We start from the raw sequence: 19,012 nt of genomic DNA, 5'->3' as shown, positions 1-19,012 counted from the left end.
GGAGGCACTGATTGGCAAGGACCAGGGACTGTTTCCACTCAGGGCAGTTTAAGGTGTTGGGATAGGTAGTGATCGGCCCTAGAGAACGTGTGACCTGGCTGAATCAGACACTGTAGGACCCAGAGCAACGATGTTGAGCCACAGATGTCTCAAGACTATCACAGAGGCTGCAAGGAGAGTCCAGGCTATCCGACGGGAGGCTGGAGGCCTGGGTGCTGCCACACAAACTGTATGCTGACTGGAGGCTGTCCAGTTGAATGCTGGATGTCTCCAGACTGTCACCGAGACTGAAGATGGAGCGGAGGTTACTGTGACGGAGGTGGACGGATTCCAGACTGTCGCGTGGACGGCCGGTGGTGCGACGGAAGCCGACGGATGCAAAGCTCTCGCAGCGCCCACTGAGGGACTCCAGGCTGTCGCTCTGGATGCTGGCAGAGTCTGGAAGGCTGCTGGGGCTCGAAGGTCCTCGGAGGCTGCTGGACTGAGCAGAGAGGGAGTCAAGGCTGTTGGAGAAGCCGGCAGGAGTGTGGAGGCTGTTGGAGAGACTGGAGGGAGCCTGGAGGCTGTTGGGGAAGCCAAGGGGAGTCTGGAGGCTATTGGAGAAGTTGGAGGGAGCCTGGAGGGCGTTAGAGCAGCTGGAGGGAATATGGAGGTTGTTGGAGATGTTGGAGGGAATATGGAGGTTGTTAGAGAAGCTGGGTGAAGTCTGGAGGCTGCTGGAGATGTTGGAGGGGATATGGAGGCTGCTGGAGACGCCTGGGGCAGCCTGGAGGTTGAGGGGAGCCTGGAGGCTGTTGGGGAAGACAGGGGAAGGCTGGAGGCTGTTGCCTTGGAGGGAGGGAGCCTGGCCTGGGCTGCAGGTGGAGGAGGCGGCGGCGGCAGGCGGAGGGTGGGCCAAGCAGTGGCAATGGCTAGCACTGGCGTCCACGTTGGTGGAGTCTGGAGCCCACATCCAGCAGCGCTAGCCTCTCTTCCTCTTTCTCCCGCCCCGAGGCCACGGCGGCAGGGCCTTCTCTGGGCGAGCTCCTGCTCTGCTGGGCGGCCCTTTCTGCAGAGGGAAGGCGGCTGGTGTTGGGGGTCTCCCTCGCAGCCTCCGGGGAAGTCAGCTGGGCGCCAGGAGGAAGGGAGGGAGGGAGGGAGGAGCTCACCTGTTGCAAAGCCAGCCCTTTGGCCGCCGGAGGACGTCAGCGCACGCCCTCTGTGACGTCACCGCTTCTTCGCCGCTCTGTTCGGGCAGCCTCTGCGCGTGCGCCACGGAACTGCGCCTGCGCACAAGGCTCACCTGAAGCCAGAGTTGCCCTTTCTTTTTCCAGTTCTTGGGGGAACTTGTGGTTACAATACAAAAAGACTGGAAGGGAAAAAGAAAGGGAAAGCAAAACAGAAGGCAAAACAGGAGTCCCAGCTCTGGGAGAAGGGCGAGATTATAAATAAATATAATATATATAATATTTAAGTGTATATATATATATATATATATATTATAGCATATATAATATGCTCTACAGAAAGGAAGCTATATATATACTGTATATATATATATAGAGAGAGAGAGCTTCCTTCCTGTGAAGGAAGCAGCAGAATGGAAAGAGGAGGGTGATTTAAAGTGGAAATGCATCAATAAGAAATTAAGAAATAATAATAATAATAATAAATTAAGAAATTGAACTGGAAACATCTCCATGAAAGTTTGCCCAAATCTAATTCTACAATCCTTGAAAAGGTTTGAAGGAAGTCTTCAGGAATGATGAGATGAGGACCCCATTGGGCAGAGCTTGGAAGTAACTACTGTACTTACAAGTATATAGTTACTTACAAGTAACAGTGACCTGTGAGTAGTTTCTTCTTGGTAACACATAACTTCTGGGCCACATTTTAACAACAGCGGTAAATTTTACGGCTTGCAACTGTTATCTTTACATGGGCGTCTTGATACGAACTTCTCAAACTATATGCCATTCTCTCATCAATCCTGAGAAGGTTCCCCCCCCTTAAAAATTAAATAACAGAAAGCAATGGAAAATTATTGAGCAGCGCAAGTACTGTCAAGGCTTTTGGGTTTTCACAGTTGCAGTGTGTAACAAGAGGCAGCTGCAATGAGGATCCAAACAAAATAGTTTGGAAAAGTTATTTTCTGGGCTGTGGATGGAGTGTGTCAGAATGGTAAAGGGTCCTTTCACATGTATATCGGTTGTTGCTGTGTGCCTTCAAGTTGTTTCTGAATTATGGCGACCCAAAGGCGAAGCTTTATGGGGTTTTCTTGGCAAGATTTGTTCAGAGGAGGTTTGTCTTTGAGGCTGAGAGAGTGTGACTTCTTGCCCAAGGTCACCCAATGGGTTCCATGGCAGAGCTGGGGGGCATTGAACCCTGGTCTCTGGAGTCAAACGCTCAAATCCCTACCCTGCGCTGGCTTTCCCCTTTCACACCATACAACTACAGTTCCACTTTAACCAGCATGGTTGCATCTGTAGCAGTGGTTCTCACCCTTCCTAATGCCACGACCCTTTAATACAGTTCCTCATGTTGTGGTGACCCCCAACCATAAAATTATTTTTGTTGCTACTTCATAACTGTAATTTTGCTACTGTTTGCTACTAAGACCAACGGTCTTAGGCGACCCCTGCGAAAGGGTCGTTTGACCCCCAAAGGGGTCGCGACCCACAGGTTGAGAACCGCTGATCTGTAGGATCCTGGGATCTGTAGTTTGGGGAGGCACCACAGATTGCTAAATACCCTTTAGCTCAAAATGCTAAATACTGTTCCCAAAACTGCAGGCGGAGAGCCAACATGATGCAGTGGTTGGACTAGGACTCTGGGAGACCAGGGTTTGAATCCCTGCTAGGCCATGGAGACCCACTGGTCAGTAGATTTCAAATAACTAGGTGTTTTACCACATTACTGCACTACACTCTTATAGTGCTGCTATTCCACTTTTACTGCTCTGGCTGCCTCCTGTTGCATTCTGGTGCTTGTAGTTCAGTGAAGCCTAAGAGCTCTCTGTCTGAGAATTCTAAATGCCCCTCCTTAAACTGCGAATCCCAGAATGCAATAAGAGGGAGCTAGAGCAGTTAAAAGTGGAATAGCAGTGCTATCAGAGTGTAGTCTCTTACAGCACAGAAAAGAGGTGGGAATGGGGTTGGTAATGAATATAGCTGCTCCTTTAAGACTAATTGGTTTTCACTCTAGCATTAACCTTTGTGAATATACACCGACTTTTGTACTGTATTTGAAGCATGAAACCTCACTGGGTGACCTTGAGCAAGTCACACACTCTCAGCCTCAGAGGAAGGGTCTGACATACCTTCTCTATACAAATTTTCCCAAGGAAATCCTATCACAGGCTTGCTTTTAAAGTCACAATTGACTTGACAGTGCATACCAGTGCCTCCGTACTTTTGATAGGGCCTTGAATCTTGGTTTTGTATTTCATACATCCAGGGGTGTAGTTATGGGGATGGGGGAGCAAAATGTGAGGGGAAAATCTGCCTTCTCAAATGAAAATTTCCCTCAGTGCCCCCATTTCTAGCACTGGAATAACTTAAAACATAAGCTGAAATATCATAGAATCATAGAATCTTAGAGTTGGAAGAAACCGCAAGGGCCATCCAGTCCATGCAGGAAATCTCAATCAAAACATCCCCTACAGATGGCCATCCAGCCACTGTTTAAAGACCTCCAAGGAAGGAGACTCCTCTTTTCCTATAGCTTGCATCCATTGCTCTGGGTCCTAGTCTCTGGAGCAGCAAAAAATATAGAAAACGTATGTAGAGGTAGCCTGGTTGCCATTTAGGAAAGGACTATAATATCCAAAATCCAGAAAACAGTGGTACCCTTATGGGGTCAACCAAATTGCACAAAAACAATATACATGTTGCAAGCTTTCAAAGCGCCACTGGCTTCTTCATCAAGCAAAAGTGTTTAAAAAGCACACAGGAGAAGAGGAGGAAATGACAATTTAGTCATAGCTCTCTATTTTGTCAAGTTGTTGCTGTTGTTCTAAGTTCAGATGGTATGGAGGGGTATTCATGCAGGTGAGCCCTTCTGGGTACTGGAAGAGTCCAGGTTAAAAAAATTAAATCCCATTAGTGGGATCCTAGTATCTGCTTGGGATTGGTTCCAGATCCCTCCCCTGATGGATATCAAAACCCATGGATGCTCAAGTCCCATGTCCCTTCTATAAAACAGTAAAATCAAGTTTAATTTTTTTTTTTTTTTTTTTTGAGGATTTATATTTTTGGGGAATGTTTCCAAGCAGTGGATGGTTGGATCCTTGGATAGGGAAGGAGATCCAGTGAGTCTCCATCCTTCATGAGCCTACAAGCTCCTTTCTTAGGTGGAGGAAGCTGAAATTATGTGAGGCATGAAGCCATCTCTGCCAGAGAGCTCTGGTGCCCGAACAGACTACAAATCCCAGAATTCCATAGCATTTTCTTTTTTAAAAAATGACGTGATGTGTGTTATATGGTATGTGTTAGGTGTTATGACTTTTTGTGTGTGTTGTGGATGTTGTGAGTAATATATTTTCTTTTTTAGGATTAATAAAACGTATGAAATAAAAAAAACCCAGCCCACCCACCCACCCCAAAGCAAAACTACAGTCCCCAGAATTCCCTATCACTGAGTCAGGGCAGTTCAAGGAGTGTCAAAACGGATTATTGCTGCGGTGCGGACGCAGCCTGGCAGAAGGAAGGCCAGCGAGATGGTGCCTCCTTTGATGTCCCCACCGGCAGGGAAGGCGTCGCGCCTGGGACTGTCGTTTGCTGCAGCATCAGCAGCATCGCCCTCAGCAGCATCTGGAGGATGTGCTCCGCTTTTGCAGTTGCCCCTTTGCAATTCCCCGTTAAGCCGCTGCCAAAGGGAAAGGAAGCCAGCAAAGAAAAGGAGGTGTCTATGGGGTAGGAAAGGTGGGTCCCGGCTATAATGGGGCCGGGGATCCGGGATTCTGCCTTCTTGCTGCGCAGCCTGGAGAAGGACCCTCTGCTCCATGAAAGCCACCCGGGAAAAGGAACGGTAACGTAAGGATCGCTTTTTTGGGCCATCCATCTCTCTCTCTCTCTCTCTCTCTTTCCATCTATCTATCTCCTCTCTTCCATGCAGATCAGGCTTTGCTGCTGTGGGAAGTTCAGCCCAAGAGCTAGGTGATCGTCCATCTTCTTGTTTATTTAAAAATGTGCTATTTGGTGGAAGGGACCCAATGTATTATTTGGAGGGATGCAGTTATTTTTAGTGGAAATGGAGCAACGTTGCCGGCAGAGCAAATATTGTCTTGCATGGCGGGCTTGTGCGGCAGATCTAGAGAGATCTGTGTGAGAGATTGTGTTGGCATCCACTGTGCAAAATGGAAGGTGGCGTTGGAACAGAGGCCTCCAAAATCCTTGGGTAGGGATGGGTGAGTAGGAAGGGGAGTGGGAGAGCTCTAGTGCCTCAGGCCAATTCACCTCCTCTCTGGGTTTGGGAATGCGCAGCTTCCCACGGCTGTTTCATTCCAAGTTATGGGTTATTTAATTTTAAATCATAGAATCAGAGTTGGATTTTAGGATTCTATGTTGGATTCTGTGAGTTGGAAGAGACCTCAGGGGCCATCCAGTCCAACCACAATCTGGCATGCAGGAACTCACAATCCAAAGCACCCCTGACAGATGGCTGTCCAGCCTCTGTTTAAAAACCTCCAAAGAAGGAGACTCCACTGTGCTCTGATGGAGTGTGTTCCACTATCGAACAGCGCTTGCCATCAAGAATTTCCTCCTAATGTTGAGGTGGAATCTCTTTTCCTGGAGCTTGCATCCATTGCTCTGTGTTCTAGTCTCTGGAGTAGCAGAAAACAAGCTTGCTCCTTCCTCAATATGACATCCCTTCAAATATTTAAAAAGGGCTATCATATCACCTCTTAACTGTCTCTTCTCCAGGTTAAACATCCCCAGCTCCCTGAGTCTCTCCTCAAAGGGCATGGCTTCCAGACCCTTCAGCAGTTTGGTGGCCCTCCTCTGGAGTCTGCACACACTCCATCCTTGTGAACTTTTCTTGCAGCAAAGCCTTCTGTTCAAATCAGGGTCAAGAGAAGGTTATATGTTTTGTTGTGACAGTATTGTATGCCTTCAAGTCATTTCTGACTTATGGCGACCCTAAGGCAAACCTATCACACTGACCTACATTTTGCTGCCATTCTGCGTTTTAAATTCAGAGAGTCAAATGAACGTTGTCAGCTGAAGACATTAGGCATTACAGACTGTATAGTGCTCTCACCCCTTCCTTAGGTAGAAGCCAACTAGATCAGCTGGTCAATCATGGATCCAAAACGCACTGCAGTTTGAGACCACTTTAGCTACCCTGGCTCAATGCTAGGGAATTCTATTATTTTGTGAGACATTTAGCATTCTCTGTCAGAGAGCTCTGGTGCCACAATAAACTACAATTCCCAGGATTCCCATCCATCTGTCGGGGATGCTTTGATTGAGAGCTCCTGCATGGCAGGGGGTTGGACTGGATGGTCCTTGTGGTCTCTTCCAACTCTATGATTCTGTGGTTTGCCAGTTCCGTCTTCTGAAATATAGTCTACATCACCTGGTATTTGTTGCTGGTTTCCCATCTAAATACTAACTAAGGCAGACCCTGCTTAGCTTTCAAGATCAGACAGAATCAGAAGCCTTTTGAGTATGTAGGTACTACCTCTGTTTTCCCCTGGGGGAGAATACACTGCTCCAAAACACCACAAAATACAGTGGTTCCCCCCACCACGAAATAACCCCCAAGTTCCCCGACACATACACACAAAGTTGAAAATTAGTGAAAATGAAACTGGAAGTGACTTGGAAATCACTTCCAGTCATGCCAGGAGCACCAATGTGAGCAGTAGTGTGGGGTATGCAGCTGTAGGGAGTAGTCCCTGCCCCATTCCCATTTACTCACTGCAGTCTAGTTTAATATTCCGTTTCCAGCACAGAGTAGACAGGTGTTTTTAGCACGCCCAGAAGGGCATGAGCATGAAGACAGCAACCTTCCTATGTAGTTTTGGCACCAGCACCTGGCCTTTACAGCTATACTGCCCAGAAACACGTAGGTCCCACACAACTGCTGTTAAATAGTAACTGTTGGTATGATTCCTTTATGATGATAATGATGATGATTTTTGATCCCTTCCTAAAGATCTATGTGCTAGTGAGCATCAGTACAACCTGTGGCAGGGAAACTCTGAATGTTAATTGTGTGCTGTGCAATGTTTGTATTGCTATTCTGTCATTAACATGCACATTGATCATGAACAGCCCATGATACAGGGTGATTCAAAACACACTCCCTTGGAAAGTGGTGGAGTCTCCTTCTTTGGAGGTCTTTAAGCAGAGGCTGGATGGCCATCTGTCTGGGATGCTTTGACTGAGAGTTCCTGCATGGCAGGGGATTGGACTGGATGGCCCTTGAGGTCTCTTCCAACTCTGTGATTCTGTGATTCTATTTCTTTTCTCACTAACATATCTTAAAATTCCACATCTCTACCACCTGGCTGCCCTTGTATTTGAAGTCACAGTGCTGATAAGTGTGAGCACCATGAGTGATGTCTTTCTGCTAGAAAGTTCCTCACATGCATACCATTTTATGAAACCATATCATATGAGTCACAAGAAACATAAAGATGGGGGTGGGATCCATAGAGTCTGAGTAGTTGTTGTCAGGGGCTAATCCTGGTAGAGGCATATGAGGCGTGAGTCAGAGAAGCTGGTACAGGCTCCCAGGGAAGCCATATGGTTGTCAGAAATGTGGATGGTTGTCCTCAGTTGCATTGATTTATTGAGTAAAACATTTGCTGGCTCCCAGAACAGTTGGTGAGACGAGATGGCTCTTGTGGTCTCTTTCAATTCTATGATTCTAATACAGATCCTTACCAGAATATCAACAGAGGACTCTCTGACGAATAAAAAGAGATCAGACCAGTCAGAATTTGAATTCACAATATTCGCACTTTGCTGGCTACCGGTTTGTTTATACAGACTGCATAAAACAGGAGTGGGCAAAGTGTACATGCAGTCCTTGGGATCTTTAAGTACATCGCTTGGGACTTCCCAGAAATGCCCCAAAGCCCCTAGAGAACCACCTCCCCCCAAAAATTCCCCATCTGGTTTTTCAACAACAACTGGCCAAAATCTTCCAAAACCACCTTAAAATGTAGCAGTTTTCTTCCTCTAAACCCCCAAAGCACTCCAAACTTCCCCCAAATAACAAAAAGAATCAGCTGAATGGCAGCCAGAAATGATGGTGCATCAATTTTGGAGATACTGACCTATACCAGGAGAGTCCCAGAAAGAAAATTTATTCATTTATTAGATTTATATCTAGCTTTTCTCCCAAAATGGGAATAATATGGGAAGAGACTTCTGTGTGGTTGTCCACCCCTGGTTTATAGCCTATAAATCTGTTATTATGACTTCTAGGTTATACATTCCTTTAAAACTCATTTGAAACTGCTTAATGGAATGGATTCTCACATACAAAACTGCCCATGCCTTGAAATCTTCCATCCTATTACCCCCAGAGGTATATTTGGTGGGGATGTCAGAGGGCCTTCTTGGGGGGTCCCCCCAGACTCCAGAAATCCCACTTGAGGCTAATATGATCTGTTCCTTTTCTCCTTCCAATAGCAGGCTTTTGGCAATTGACTGACAGTTGAGGAATAGGCTTTTAACTGATGGGTGCTGCACTTAAAAAAAAACTATCTTTGACAGTTTAAAAAAATATTATAATTTGTTTAGCTGTGTTTTTAAGATTAAAACCTGTTGCAGTTTTTCTATCTGTTTTTTAATCATATTGTAAGCTGCCTTGCTGTCCCTGTTCTTGGAGAAAGAGAGGCTATATATCAAATAGATATCATGAAATCTTTTCTTAGAGACAGTACCTGTATTTTAATTTCTCTGAGCTACTTGAGTCAGGATACAACTACTTGGCCGATTGCTCCATTCTTTTAGCCCAGACAAAGGCAGAAGATAAGTAGAGGGTGCTAGAAAAACTACAGGGCATGATCTTATTTTGGCAGGTTTATGAGTGTTTGATCTGAATCTTATTGGGAATCCAAGGTCCTCAGAGGAGATGAAAGGCATACCTCCTTTGAACAAATCTTACCTAGGTAACCTTGTGACAGGTTTGTCTTAGGACCGGCATACTTCAGAAAAACCTGAAGATATACAAATAACAGCAAGGATGTTTCTTCCAGCCAAACTAGAAAGCCTGGGTTCTCAGGATTCCAAAATCTGACTGCAGTAGGCATCTTTCCTTTAATCTTTTTCTAAGACCAAGCATTTGGGGCAATGGGAGGTTAGAAGATACAAGTTTAGAAATCTTTGCATTTCTTCCATGGGTAATGTATGAATTCCCACACACCTTATGCACACATAGCAAAGAGGGCTGCAGTAATGGTTACAGGTAATGAAAGTTTTATATTTATCGTCTTAATCTCATAACTCTTGTGGAACAGTGTTATTTATTTCCTAAAGTGGATTCTTCAGGTAATCCACATTTGCAAAATTTATTGTTGTATTGTTAAACTTGAAAGAGCAGGTAAAGACATATAAGAGCACATTATAGGAGTCAACAGCATTACAGAGTTTTCTAACATGTCAAGAAACATTTCCAATCAGTAAATTCAGTTACTGAGGCAGACAATTGTTTCTGTGACTAATTTTATGAAAATTCTCTCTCTCTCTCTTTCTTTCTCTCTCTCTCTCTCTCTCTCTCTCTCTCTCAACAATTACTAGTTCCAGTGGAGAAAAGAGCCATCCAAATGCCAAGGAACTAAAGAACGACCCAAATGCCAAGGAACTAAAAAAATCACTGCCCCAAGTAAGACCATCTCCCAACAGGCCAAGCAAAAATGTTTGTTCTCCAACTGAAAAGGTGAAGGTTTTTCCATTTTTATTGGATATAAATTATTTGCAGGTATAGGCGGTTTCCCCCTTTACTGTAATTATCATTGCATATTAATTAATATCTCCTAGAGTTCCTGTTTGGCTCCAGACAATAGACAGACACCTTTTCACTACAAAGAAAAAAACCAGCTTTGTGAAGGTCACCAACAAAACAGGTAAGGTTTACTTGGACATCTAGATAGACATAGGCTGGAGATTTCTTACTAACAAATGAGGTAATATACCTGAATTAGGAAAAATATAGCTCAGGCCAGTGTCTGTGAACAATTTATTTGTTTCCTTTATATCCTACCTTATATCCCAACATGGAAGTGGTTTATTTCAAATACAGTTGGCCCTGCACCTTTGTGGTTTTGACTTGTGCGGATGTGATTATTTGCAGTTTTGATTAATATGTTCTCTCTAGGAATTTCTTGGTCCTCCAGTGTAACTCTTCCAGAAACTGACCACAGAGTTGTGCTGGAGAACCTAGAGGTTCCTAGAGAAAACACTTCTCTGGGCATTTGTAGGTCCTCCAGCATGATTCTATGATCAGCTTCTGGCAGATGTTGGTCACAGAGTTGCACTGGAGGAACTAGAGATGCCTAGAGAAGTGACAGAGTTCAAAAGAATACTATTTTTTTATTTGCGTTTTTTCCACATTCACAAGGATCCTTCACCCCTAAGCCCAGCAAATCTGAAGGGACCACTGTATTGTCCAGCTGCAAACAAATCCTTCTGAGACCGTGTACTTAGATACATAGTTACTATCCAGCTCCAGTCACTCATGTCTCTAGTTTGTTGTGGCACCAGACCAAAGCTCTGGTGCCACAACAAACTACAGTTCCCAGAATTCCATAACATTAATCCATGGCAGTTAAAGTTGTGTCAAATCAAATTATTTCTGCAGTGTGGAGGCAGCCTTAGGGAGGAGGGACATGCCTGTTCTCTGCTGCTTCAGAAGGTAGGACCAGACATAAAGATTTGAAGTTACAGGGAGTAAGATTTTGATTGAACATTAGAAGGAACCTCTTGACAGTAAGAACAGTTTGGCAATGGAAGTAGAGAGATGATTGGACTCAATGGTCCATGGGGCCTCTTTCAAGTCTATGATTCTATTACTCTGTGATAAAGGTCTAAAACACACTGCAGAAACAATCCAGTTAGAGACTACTTTAACTGCTCTGGCCCAGTGCTATGGAATTTTGGGAGTTGTAGTTGTGTGTCAGAGAGCTCTGGTGCCACAATAAACTATCATTCCCTGGATTCCTTAGCACTGAGCCAAGGCAGTTAAATGGTCTCAGACTGGATTATTTCTGCAATGTGTTTTGGACCTATGACTCTTTACTTTTATTAAAGACTATGTATAGTTTTTAATTTCTATAGTTTTTAAATATGTTGTTAGCTGCCTTGAGTCCCTTTGTTGGAAGAAAGGCTGGATATAAATAAATAAAATAAGAAGTGTGTTTGTGTGTGTGTTTGAAGACACCTATGAGAGTGGAAAACAGCACTACTTCACCACTGCTGTAGTAGGGCAACAGCAGCAGGTTTCATTTGTATTTTCTCTATTTACATTAGCAAATGCATTTTATTTCATTACATAGTGAAAAGTTGCCAGATGGCTGTCTTAATTTGTCTTTATTGTATATGCTAGTTAGACATGGTTCTTAAAATGAGGAAGCTTTTTAGAACACATCTTCAGAAAGAGAGCAAGGGAATCGGAAACAGAATAGAACTCAGCTGAAAAGCATTGAATGGCACTGATTTAAGCATGGCATTTCTCCAAAAAGACTAAAGGGTGTACATCTGTTTAGCTTCTTACTTGTTTTCTCCTTTAATAGAAACACTACCCCTTAATTTTAGATCCAGATTGAAATTCATTCACCACATTGTTTATAGAGTTACTTAATGCTTAGAAATATTATTGATATACTGCAATCTGGTTAAATTCAGCTGGGTGCAAAGTTGTTTAGCTTAGTATTCAGGAGACAAGAAACACTCCTCAACAGTGTTTAAACTTTCCCCCCTTTGACATCTGAACAGGCTCTGTAGTTGCCATTCTTCTTATTCTCCATTAGTACCTTTATTTAAAATATTTTTATCCTGCATGTAAAGGTGGGCTACTCTCATGAAGTTGGCTTAGAAGAAATGAAAACAGAATTACAGTTTCCAGATGTAAGCCACAAAATATTTGGGGTTTATGGAAGGGATAGTGGAGAATCGGCAGCCAACCTGCTTTTGATTCCAATGGGAGAAAGGTTGGATCTAAGTAAATATAGATATAAATGGAGGCTGAAGTACATGTTTCTTCCTCCCCATCCTCTCTTTTAAAGTCAACAGGGATAAAGGTATGTGTATCTCCTTGAAGAGGGTTCTCAAACTTACCACCAATAAAAAAATCCCTATCTCTGCTGACTGTTAGTCTAGTGGCTGTTGGTGGCATGCCAGAGAGCAAGACTAGGGTTTTGCAGGGCTTAGGTGAAGATCATCTGAAGGAATATATTTCCTTCTACAAAGCTTAATCTTCAGGCAAGAACCTTCTCCTAGTCTTTCAATCTTCACAGGTGTATATAATGAAGACACAAAACAAGGTCTTCTTAGTGGCTGCTTCCAGGCTCCTGACTTTCCTTCTAGGCTGTTTAAGCATTTTTAATTCAACAGTATTTTAATATTATTGCAAGTTTAGTGGTGGTTTTTTAAAAAGGGGATTACTGTACCTTTTCAATGTTTTTATTTGTTTTTGTTTTTAGATCATCAGTATCTGTTTCAGGAGCTTATCACTTGGTGTTTTACAACAGATCCAGCCTCCTATGATGCAGCCAGAATGCAGGATGGAGGCAGGGATTATTGCACACTAAATTGCCGCTGAATCGCTGGCCGCCATCAGACCGGGTCCAAGCAATGATCCAACAGCACTTTTTAGAAATTGGAAAGCTTTCCAACTTCTAAAAAGTGCTAGTGGAGCATGGCTTGGACTTGGGATGATAGCGGCTGGTGGTTCAGCGGCAATTTAGTGTGCAATAATCCCCACCTCCATCCTGCATCCCAGCTGCAGCCTGGGAGGCTGGAGCCGATTTAAAATGCCAAGTGATAATCTCCTATGTTTTGTTGTGAGCTGCCTCAGTAGCAGTTCTGAGAAAGACAGGCAGAATAATAAGTGAATGATTAAATAAACTGGGGTTTTTGTGTGTGTGTGTGTGTGCTAATACTAACACTTTTGCATGCTTATGCAAGGTATTGGCTGCCCTTCATATAACATAGTTCTAAACCAGACGTTTCCCAAACTGTGGTCTTCCAGATGTTTTGGATTTGGCTCCCAGAATTCCTGATTATTGGCAAAGCTGGCTAGAGCCTCTGGCAGTTCAAGTCCAAAACACCAGGAGGACCAAAGTTTGGGAATCATTGGCACGTTACAAACCGCCATTTCGGACGTCCTCAGGACGTCCCAGTTTGAAAAAGGGGCGTCTCTTCTAGACGCCCCTTACCCTGTTATGGACAGAGTCCGTAATAAATGGCGGTGGCCGTTCCCGGAAGTGACGCCACGAGTGCGCGCTTTGGCACTTGCGGCGTCTCTTCCGGGTTGCCGGAAGGAGCATGACTTTCGCGCTCCTTCTTTGCAGCGCGGAGGAGTCGTGTGGTTTGGCTGTTGCGACTCCTCCGCGCTGCAACCGGCAGCGGCCCGAGACCACCCCTTTTGGGTGGTCTGTAATGGGCCATTGTCCTAAACTCTCTTTAAAGGCTCAAACCAGCAATTTGAAATTTATTCCTTCAGGTGATCTTCACCTAAGCCCTGCAAAACCCTAAGCAAGTCCTGCTGAACTCAGTGAGACCTATGTGTGAGTAAACATGTTTCATAACACACTATTCACTGCAACACTACACTTCAGAAGTTGGCACCTGAAAGGCAAAGCTTCCTTTACAATTTCCAGAGATGTGAGGTACTACACTTAGGAAGAAAAATTGAAATGCACAGATATAGGATGAGTGACACCTGGCTTGACAACAGTACATGCAAAGAGATCTAGGAGTCTTAGTGTAGACGACGGGCTGAACATGAGGTCAACAGCATAATAATAATAATAATAATAATAATAATAATAATAATAATAAGACGTTTTATTTGTATTTTCCCGCTTCTCCTAATGGATCGAAGTGGGATTACATCAGGGTATATAATACAACAATATAGATACAAATGCAGCTAACAAGGTCAATGTGATTCTAGGCTGCATTGATAGATGTACAGTGCCTAGACTGAGGGATGTAATAGTGCCACCCTATTCTGCTTTGATTAGACCTGACTTGGAATACTGTGTTCAGTTCTGAACATCACAGTTCAAGAATGATATTGACAAGCTGGAATGTGTCCAGAGGAGGGTGACCAAAATTGTGAAAGGTATGGAAGCCATGCCCTCTGAGGGGCAGCTTAGGGAGTTGGATATTTTTAGCCTGGAGAAGAGAAAGAACATGATAGCCGTGTTTAAATATTGGAGAGAATGTCCTACTGAAGGAGAAAACTTGTTTACTGCTGCTCCAGAAACTAGGACACAAAGCAGTGGATTAAAACTACATGAAGAGAGATTTCCCCCTAAACATTAGGAAGACCTTCCTGATGGTAAGAATTGTTCAAACAATGGAATATATTATTTCCAATTGTAGTGGAATCTCATTTTTTGGAGATTTTTAAACAGGTGGATGGTCATCTGTTGGAAGTGATTTGATTGTTAGTTTCTGTGCAGCAGGAGTTGGACTGGATGGCCTTTGTGGTCTCTTCCAACTCTATGATTCTATGAACTACACATGCCCAGTTCCCATAATTATGTGTGTTTCTTTGTGATCTTATACATGTCTACTTGGAAGAACCATTTGAGTTCAATGAGACTTACTAATGGAACATTTAGTTTCTGCAACAACTGAGCAAAGCAATAGGAACAGGATCTCTCCATAGAGATCTTGAGCATACTGGAAATCTGACCATTAAAGAAAAGTACAAAAGGCTACAAACCTAAACCCACTGACCTGGTAGCAAGTACCTAAGTATATTGGTTGTGCTGTACATGTTAGATGCTTGGCAAAAGAACCTCTGCCAGATATGGAAATATTTCAGAATACTGTCTGCTCACAAGGTATATCCTTATCAGTGTGGACCACTAATATCCAGCTTCAATAAAAACATTTATGAGGTTATGCTACCAAATGGTGTTCTCAGTTGTATTAGATGGTAGATAAGCAGGCTAAAATATAACTGAAGGCATCTCTCATTTCCTTTATACTGCCTCCTGTATAAAGATCCCAAATATAATTTCCTGCCTGGTTTTCATGCTACTGTGTGGGAGTTTGCAGATTTTTCAAGTAATATATCACAAGTTTGCAGTGGAAGCTGGAAAAAAATATGATACTGTAATGGTTATGTACAAGTCATTTTGTATAAAGCTACTTGATATAAGGTGTCATCAAAATACTGCGTACAGTCAGCCCTCCACATACACAGATTCTTTATCCATAGATTCAATCATCCACAAGTTAAAAGTATTGTAAAAAGATATAAATTCCAAAAAGCAAACCTTGATTTTTCTATTTTATATAAGAGACACTATTTCACTGTGCCATTGTATTCAATAGGACTTGAGCATCCATGGATTAGGGTTTCCACAGGGGTTCTAAAACTATACCCCAGCAGATACCAAGGGCCCACTGTACTTGTTTTAGTTGATTTAGTTTATTCGTTATGTTTATGCATTCATTGGTGAGTATGTTTCTTTGCCCTACCGTAGCCCTATTTTGTAAGTAAACATTTGTGATGGTTTGTGGCTGAAACAAATAAACTGATCTGACTTTAAAAAAAAGCTGACAGTAAATATAATTTTTTTTATCCAGAACAAGAGATGCTTGCACTTCTTCAAACAGAGCGCCCAGGTTAAAAAAGGAGCCTGTGGTTAGAAAACGTTATGAGGTCGGAGAGAGTAAAAACCTTTCTGCATTTAAGGATAAATCCTGGAGTGATTTCAGCAAAGCTGAAGATACGCTGATTCAGAATTTTTACTACAAAGAAAAAGGGCATTTAGGGCAGAACTCTGGAGGGCCTTTGGAGGAACCAGGCCCTTGCAGTCCTGTACGCCCGGGTCCTTCTGCTGATCCCATGTTTCTTGACTTTGAATCCGTACGAATTATAAAAGAGGATTCTGATGGGGACAGTGCCAGTGACCTTTCTGACTCAGAGAGAATTCCCATTCCCCCCTCGCCATGCACACCTCCTGAGCTCAACCTCCGAGCAGAAGAAATCGACCCACTTTATTTTGAACACCTCTTTGATGCCAAATTTAAACAGCCCGATTATTATTACCCAGATTTCCTCCCACCCCCTTACAACACTTGGGATTTGAAAGGGCTTGCAGTGTTTGTCAACACAGAATGCAGATCAGAACCAGAGGTTCAAGCTGTGGGATTTCTTGAGAAGTACATTGATCGGCTTTTGGAGTTGGAGTGGCTGCAGATACAAACGATACAAGCTGAGCAAGGAAAATCAGCCAAATCTAGGCCTCAGACTGCTGGTGTCCTTCGGACCTTAAAAAGTCCTGGGAAAAGCAAATCATTGCATAGTCCTTTGCCAAACAAACAGCTGACTCCCCATGAAGGCTTTCCTAGACTCCTCACCAGCCATTCAGGTCCCAGAAGAGACTTGCATGCTGAAAGAATCAGCCAGTTTGTTCCCTATGAGAGTCATTCAAAAGGAGCTGAGGCCAAGTGTAGCTCATTGGCTCACCAGCGGCGATCTAGTGAAGTGAAGAGTGAGGCAAAAAAGCGGACCACCACCAAGCAACAGCTTCATAGTAGGCATCCTTCTGATTCAAGCTCTATGATTCAAGGAGCTGGCAACATTAGACCACTCAAGCCATCCCCCTCCTTCCATAGTTCAACTGTTCCTCTCAAGGGGCTAGCTGCCTGTGCATCTGCAAACCCCAAGAAAAATGGAAATGCAAACAATTGCCTTCCTTCCAAAAATGCTTCAGTGGACAAGAAGCTGAAAGCAAATGGTGTGAAGCAGACACCATGTAAATTTAAATGATGTTGTGATGGGTCTTGTTATAGTAGGCCCTCGAAACCCTTCCTGTGTAGCAGAAAAGGATAGAATACAGTGAGGTTAGACCTTCATAGATAGTTATATACATCTCACAGTCCCTCCCATCCCGGTCAACACAATGTTAAGTGACCCACCCTCCTGTACTGACTGCCATTGAAAAGTACAGGAAAAGAATGTTTTGCCTTCCCAGAATTCCCTTGATAAGCCCATCAAAGTGTACCTGGAGGTCATTTGATCTAGTTCACTCTATTTTTGTTGTTGTTCTGTGGCTTGCATTTGGCTGTGACTATGAATAGACCTTTCTTGGCAAGGTTTATTTGGAAAAGGTTTACTATTGCCCACCACTTAGTCTGAGAGAGTGTGACCTTCCACAAGGTCACCCAGTGGGTTTCCATGACTCAGGGAATTCAAATTCTGGTCTCCCAAATTCCATTCTGACATTCAAACCACTATGCTATACTGGCTCTCACAGGCTATTCTTATTTATTCATTTTTAAAACTATAAATAACTCATTCTGGCATGAATAGCCAGGAAAATAACAGTTATTTTTCTGTTTGTGTAAGATTTTGCAGCCAGTTTTCCAATAGGGAAATGTCCCAGTGAGATGAGACTTTATCTTCTAAGGTTACTTATAAATGTCTCCCAGTGTGTTAAAATCAAGATGTACTAGTGATGAAAGACTATTAGTCTTCAAACAAGAAGTATTTCCCCATGGTTCTGCCTTGATTTCAGCACATGCTAGTACATTCGTAAGACTACATATGGACCTTATCACACAGGAGATAAGGCACCCAAATCCCATGGATAAATGAGGTTCAGATCCTGGAAATATCCAGCAAAAGTGGAATTATTTTCAGACACATCAAGCTAATTGAGCATTAACGCGACATTAACCCATGCAGAAAGTGGGCAAAATTGCACCGCTTTTTACTTTTGGGATTTTCTTGAAAGTAAAAAGCAACACAATTTTATGACTTTCTGCATGGATTAATGTCACGTTAATGCTCAATTTAGCCCAACATTGTCTGTAAACAATCTCGCTTTTGCAGGATATTCCCTGATTTAAACCCCATTTATCTATGGGATTTGGGCACTTCCCTCCCATGTGAACAGAAAGATTATAGGGGTTTCTTGCCTTATGGTGCTGTTCTTCTGTTGAAGCACAGGGTTCTGATATGCATTGATGTATTGCCATTGATAGGAGATTGTTCAGCCTTAAATAAGAGACTCCAAAGCAGTCTGTAGTTCCTCTGCGTCTGGAGATACTTGGTTATTTATTTTGCCTTTTAATTTGGAGAAATTCCAGCTCTTGGCTTGGAGGATGATGAGCACTGAGCAGATCTATTTGATAGAGCTGTAGTAGCAGGTGCAAGACATAAAGAGGTTATGGTGCTCTTTATGCCAGCCAGCTAATAGGAAGGGAGATGATGGGAGGGCAGCAGTCCAGGGGAGTGGAATCTAGGGAAACATGCTGGGATGTGATAGAACTGAAGGAACTCTGGCTGAATAGACCAAGCATAAGAATTATCTGGTTAGAAGTAGATCATAAGCTATACAATAAGTCTCAAACACACTGAAGATTAATCCACATATCCCAGAGATTTGGGGAATAACTTCCTAGGGCTAAGGATCCAAAGAAAGTTGGAAGGCAAGGCAGTCTCTGCTAATGAATAAAGCACGTGGGGACACATATACTCTAGTTACATTGTGAACTTATTTGGCACTGGTTTACTGTTAGCTGCTGCAAGAAGGGGTATGGTTTTCTCAGTGAAAAATAGCTGACAAGATTGCTCATGCTCCTAAAGACCTCACTGTCCATGCTTTATTATCTTTGATATTTTACCCACAGAACATGTTTTCTCTTGAGCAAAATGTCTTCTGTTGATGTTCAGTCAAAAGGTTGGTTGTTTTCATGTAACATGCTTTTGAAGGATTTGTTGCTGTGTGGCATTGGGATGAGCAGGTGCAAAATAAGTTCAGCCCTTTTGCTCACTTTGGCAGCTCATTTACAGTTCTTATCTTGTCCTTTTGTTTTTCCTTCCA

General features: G+C 43.3%; 1 protein-coding gene across 2 annotated transcripts; it reads left to right on the top strand.

Annotated features, from left to right (window-relative positions):
* The first annotated feature begins 4,676 nt into the window (after positions 1–4,676).
* On the top strand, positions 4,677–17,045 carry FAM217B (family with sequence similarity 217 member B). 2 transcript variants are annotated; one of them, XM_042466328.1, is made up of 4 exons: positions 4,677–5,007; positions 9,738–9,876; positions 9,978–10,063; positions 15,765–17,045. In XM_042466328.1, the coding sequence occupies exons 1-4, from the start codon at positions 4,982–4,984 to the stop codon at positions 16,951–16,953; spliced, it is 1,440 nt and encodes a 479-aa protein (XP_042322262.1). In that variant the 5' UTR covers positions 4,677–4,981; the 3' UTR covers positions 16,954–17,045. The 2 variants fall into 2 exon arrangements, with proteins under 2 accessions (XP_042322262.1, XP_042322261.1); XM_042466327.1 differs by having other exon boundaries at positions 4,677–5,012.
* Positions 17,046–19,012: the final 1,967 nt, after the last annotated feature.

This window comes from Sceloporus undulatus, chromosome 4 (genome assembly GCF_019175285.1).
Source record: "Sceloporus undulatus isolate JIND9_A2432 ecotype Alabama chromosome 4, SceUnd_v1.1, whole genome shotgun sequence".
In the NCBI taxonomy this organism is placed as follows: Eukaryota; Metazoa; Chordata; class Lepidosauria; order Squamata; family Phrynosomatidae; genus Sceloporus; species Sceloporus undulatus.
Note: the sequence above shows the minus strand (reverse complement) of the source record. Positions and strands in the feature narration are given on the sequence as shown.

Bases quoted from the DNA above. Each gene is read 5' to 3' on its own strand.
- FAM217B (XM_042466327.1), top strand. From the start codon at position 4,918: ATGGGGCCGGGGATCCGGGATTCTGCCTTCTTGCTGCGCAGCCTGGAG. The intron at 5,013-9,737 runs GTAAGGATCGCT...AACAATTACTAG, and splicing joins CCGGGAAAAGGAACGGTAAC to TTCCAGTGGAGAAAAGAGCC. The intron at 9,877-9,977 runs GTGAAGGTTTTT...AATATCTCCTAG, and splicing joins TTTGTTCTCCAACTGAAAAG to AGTTCCTGTTTGGCTCCAGA.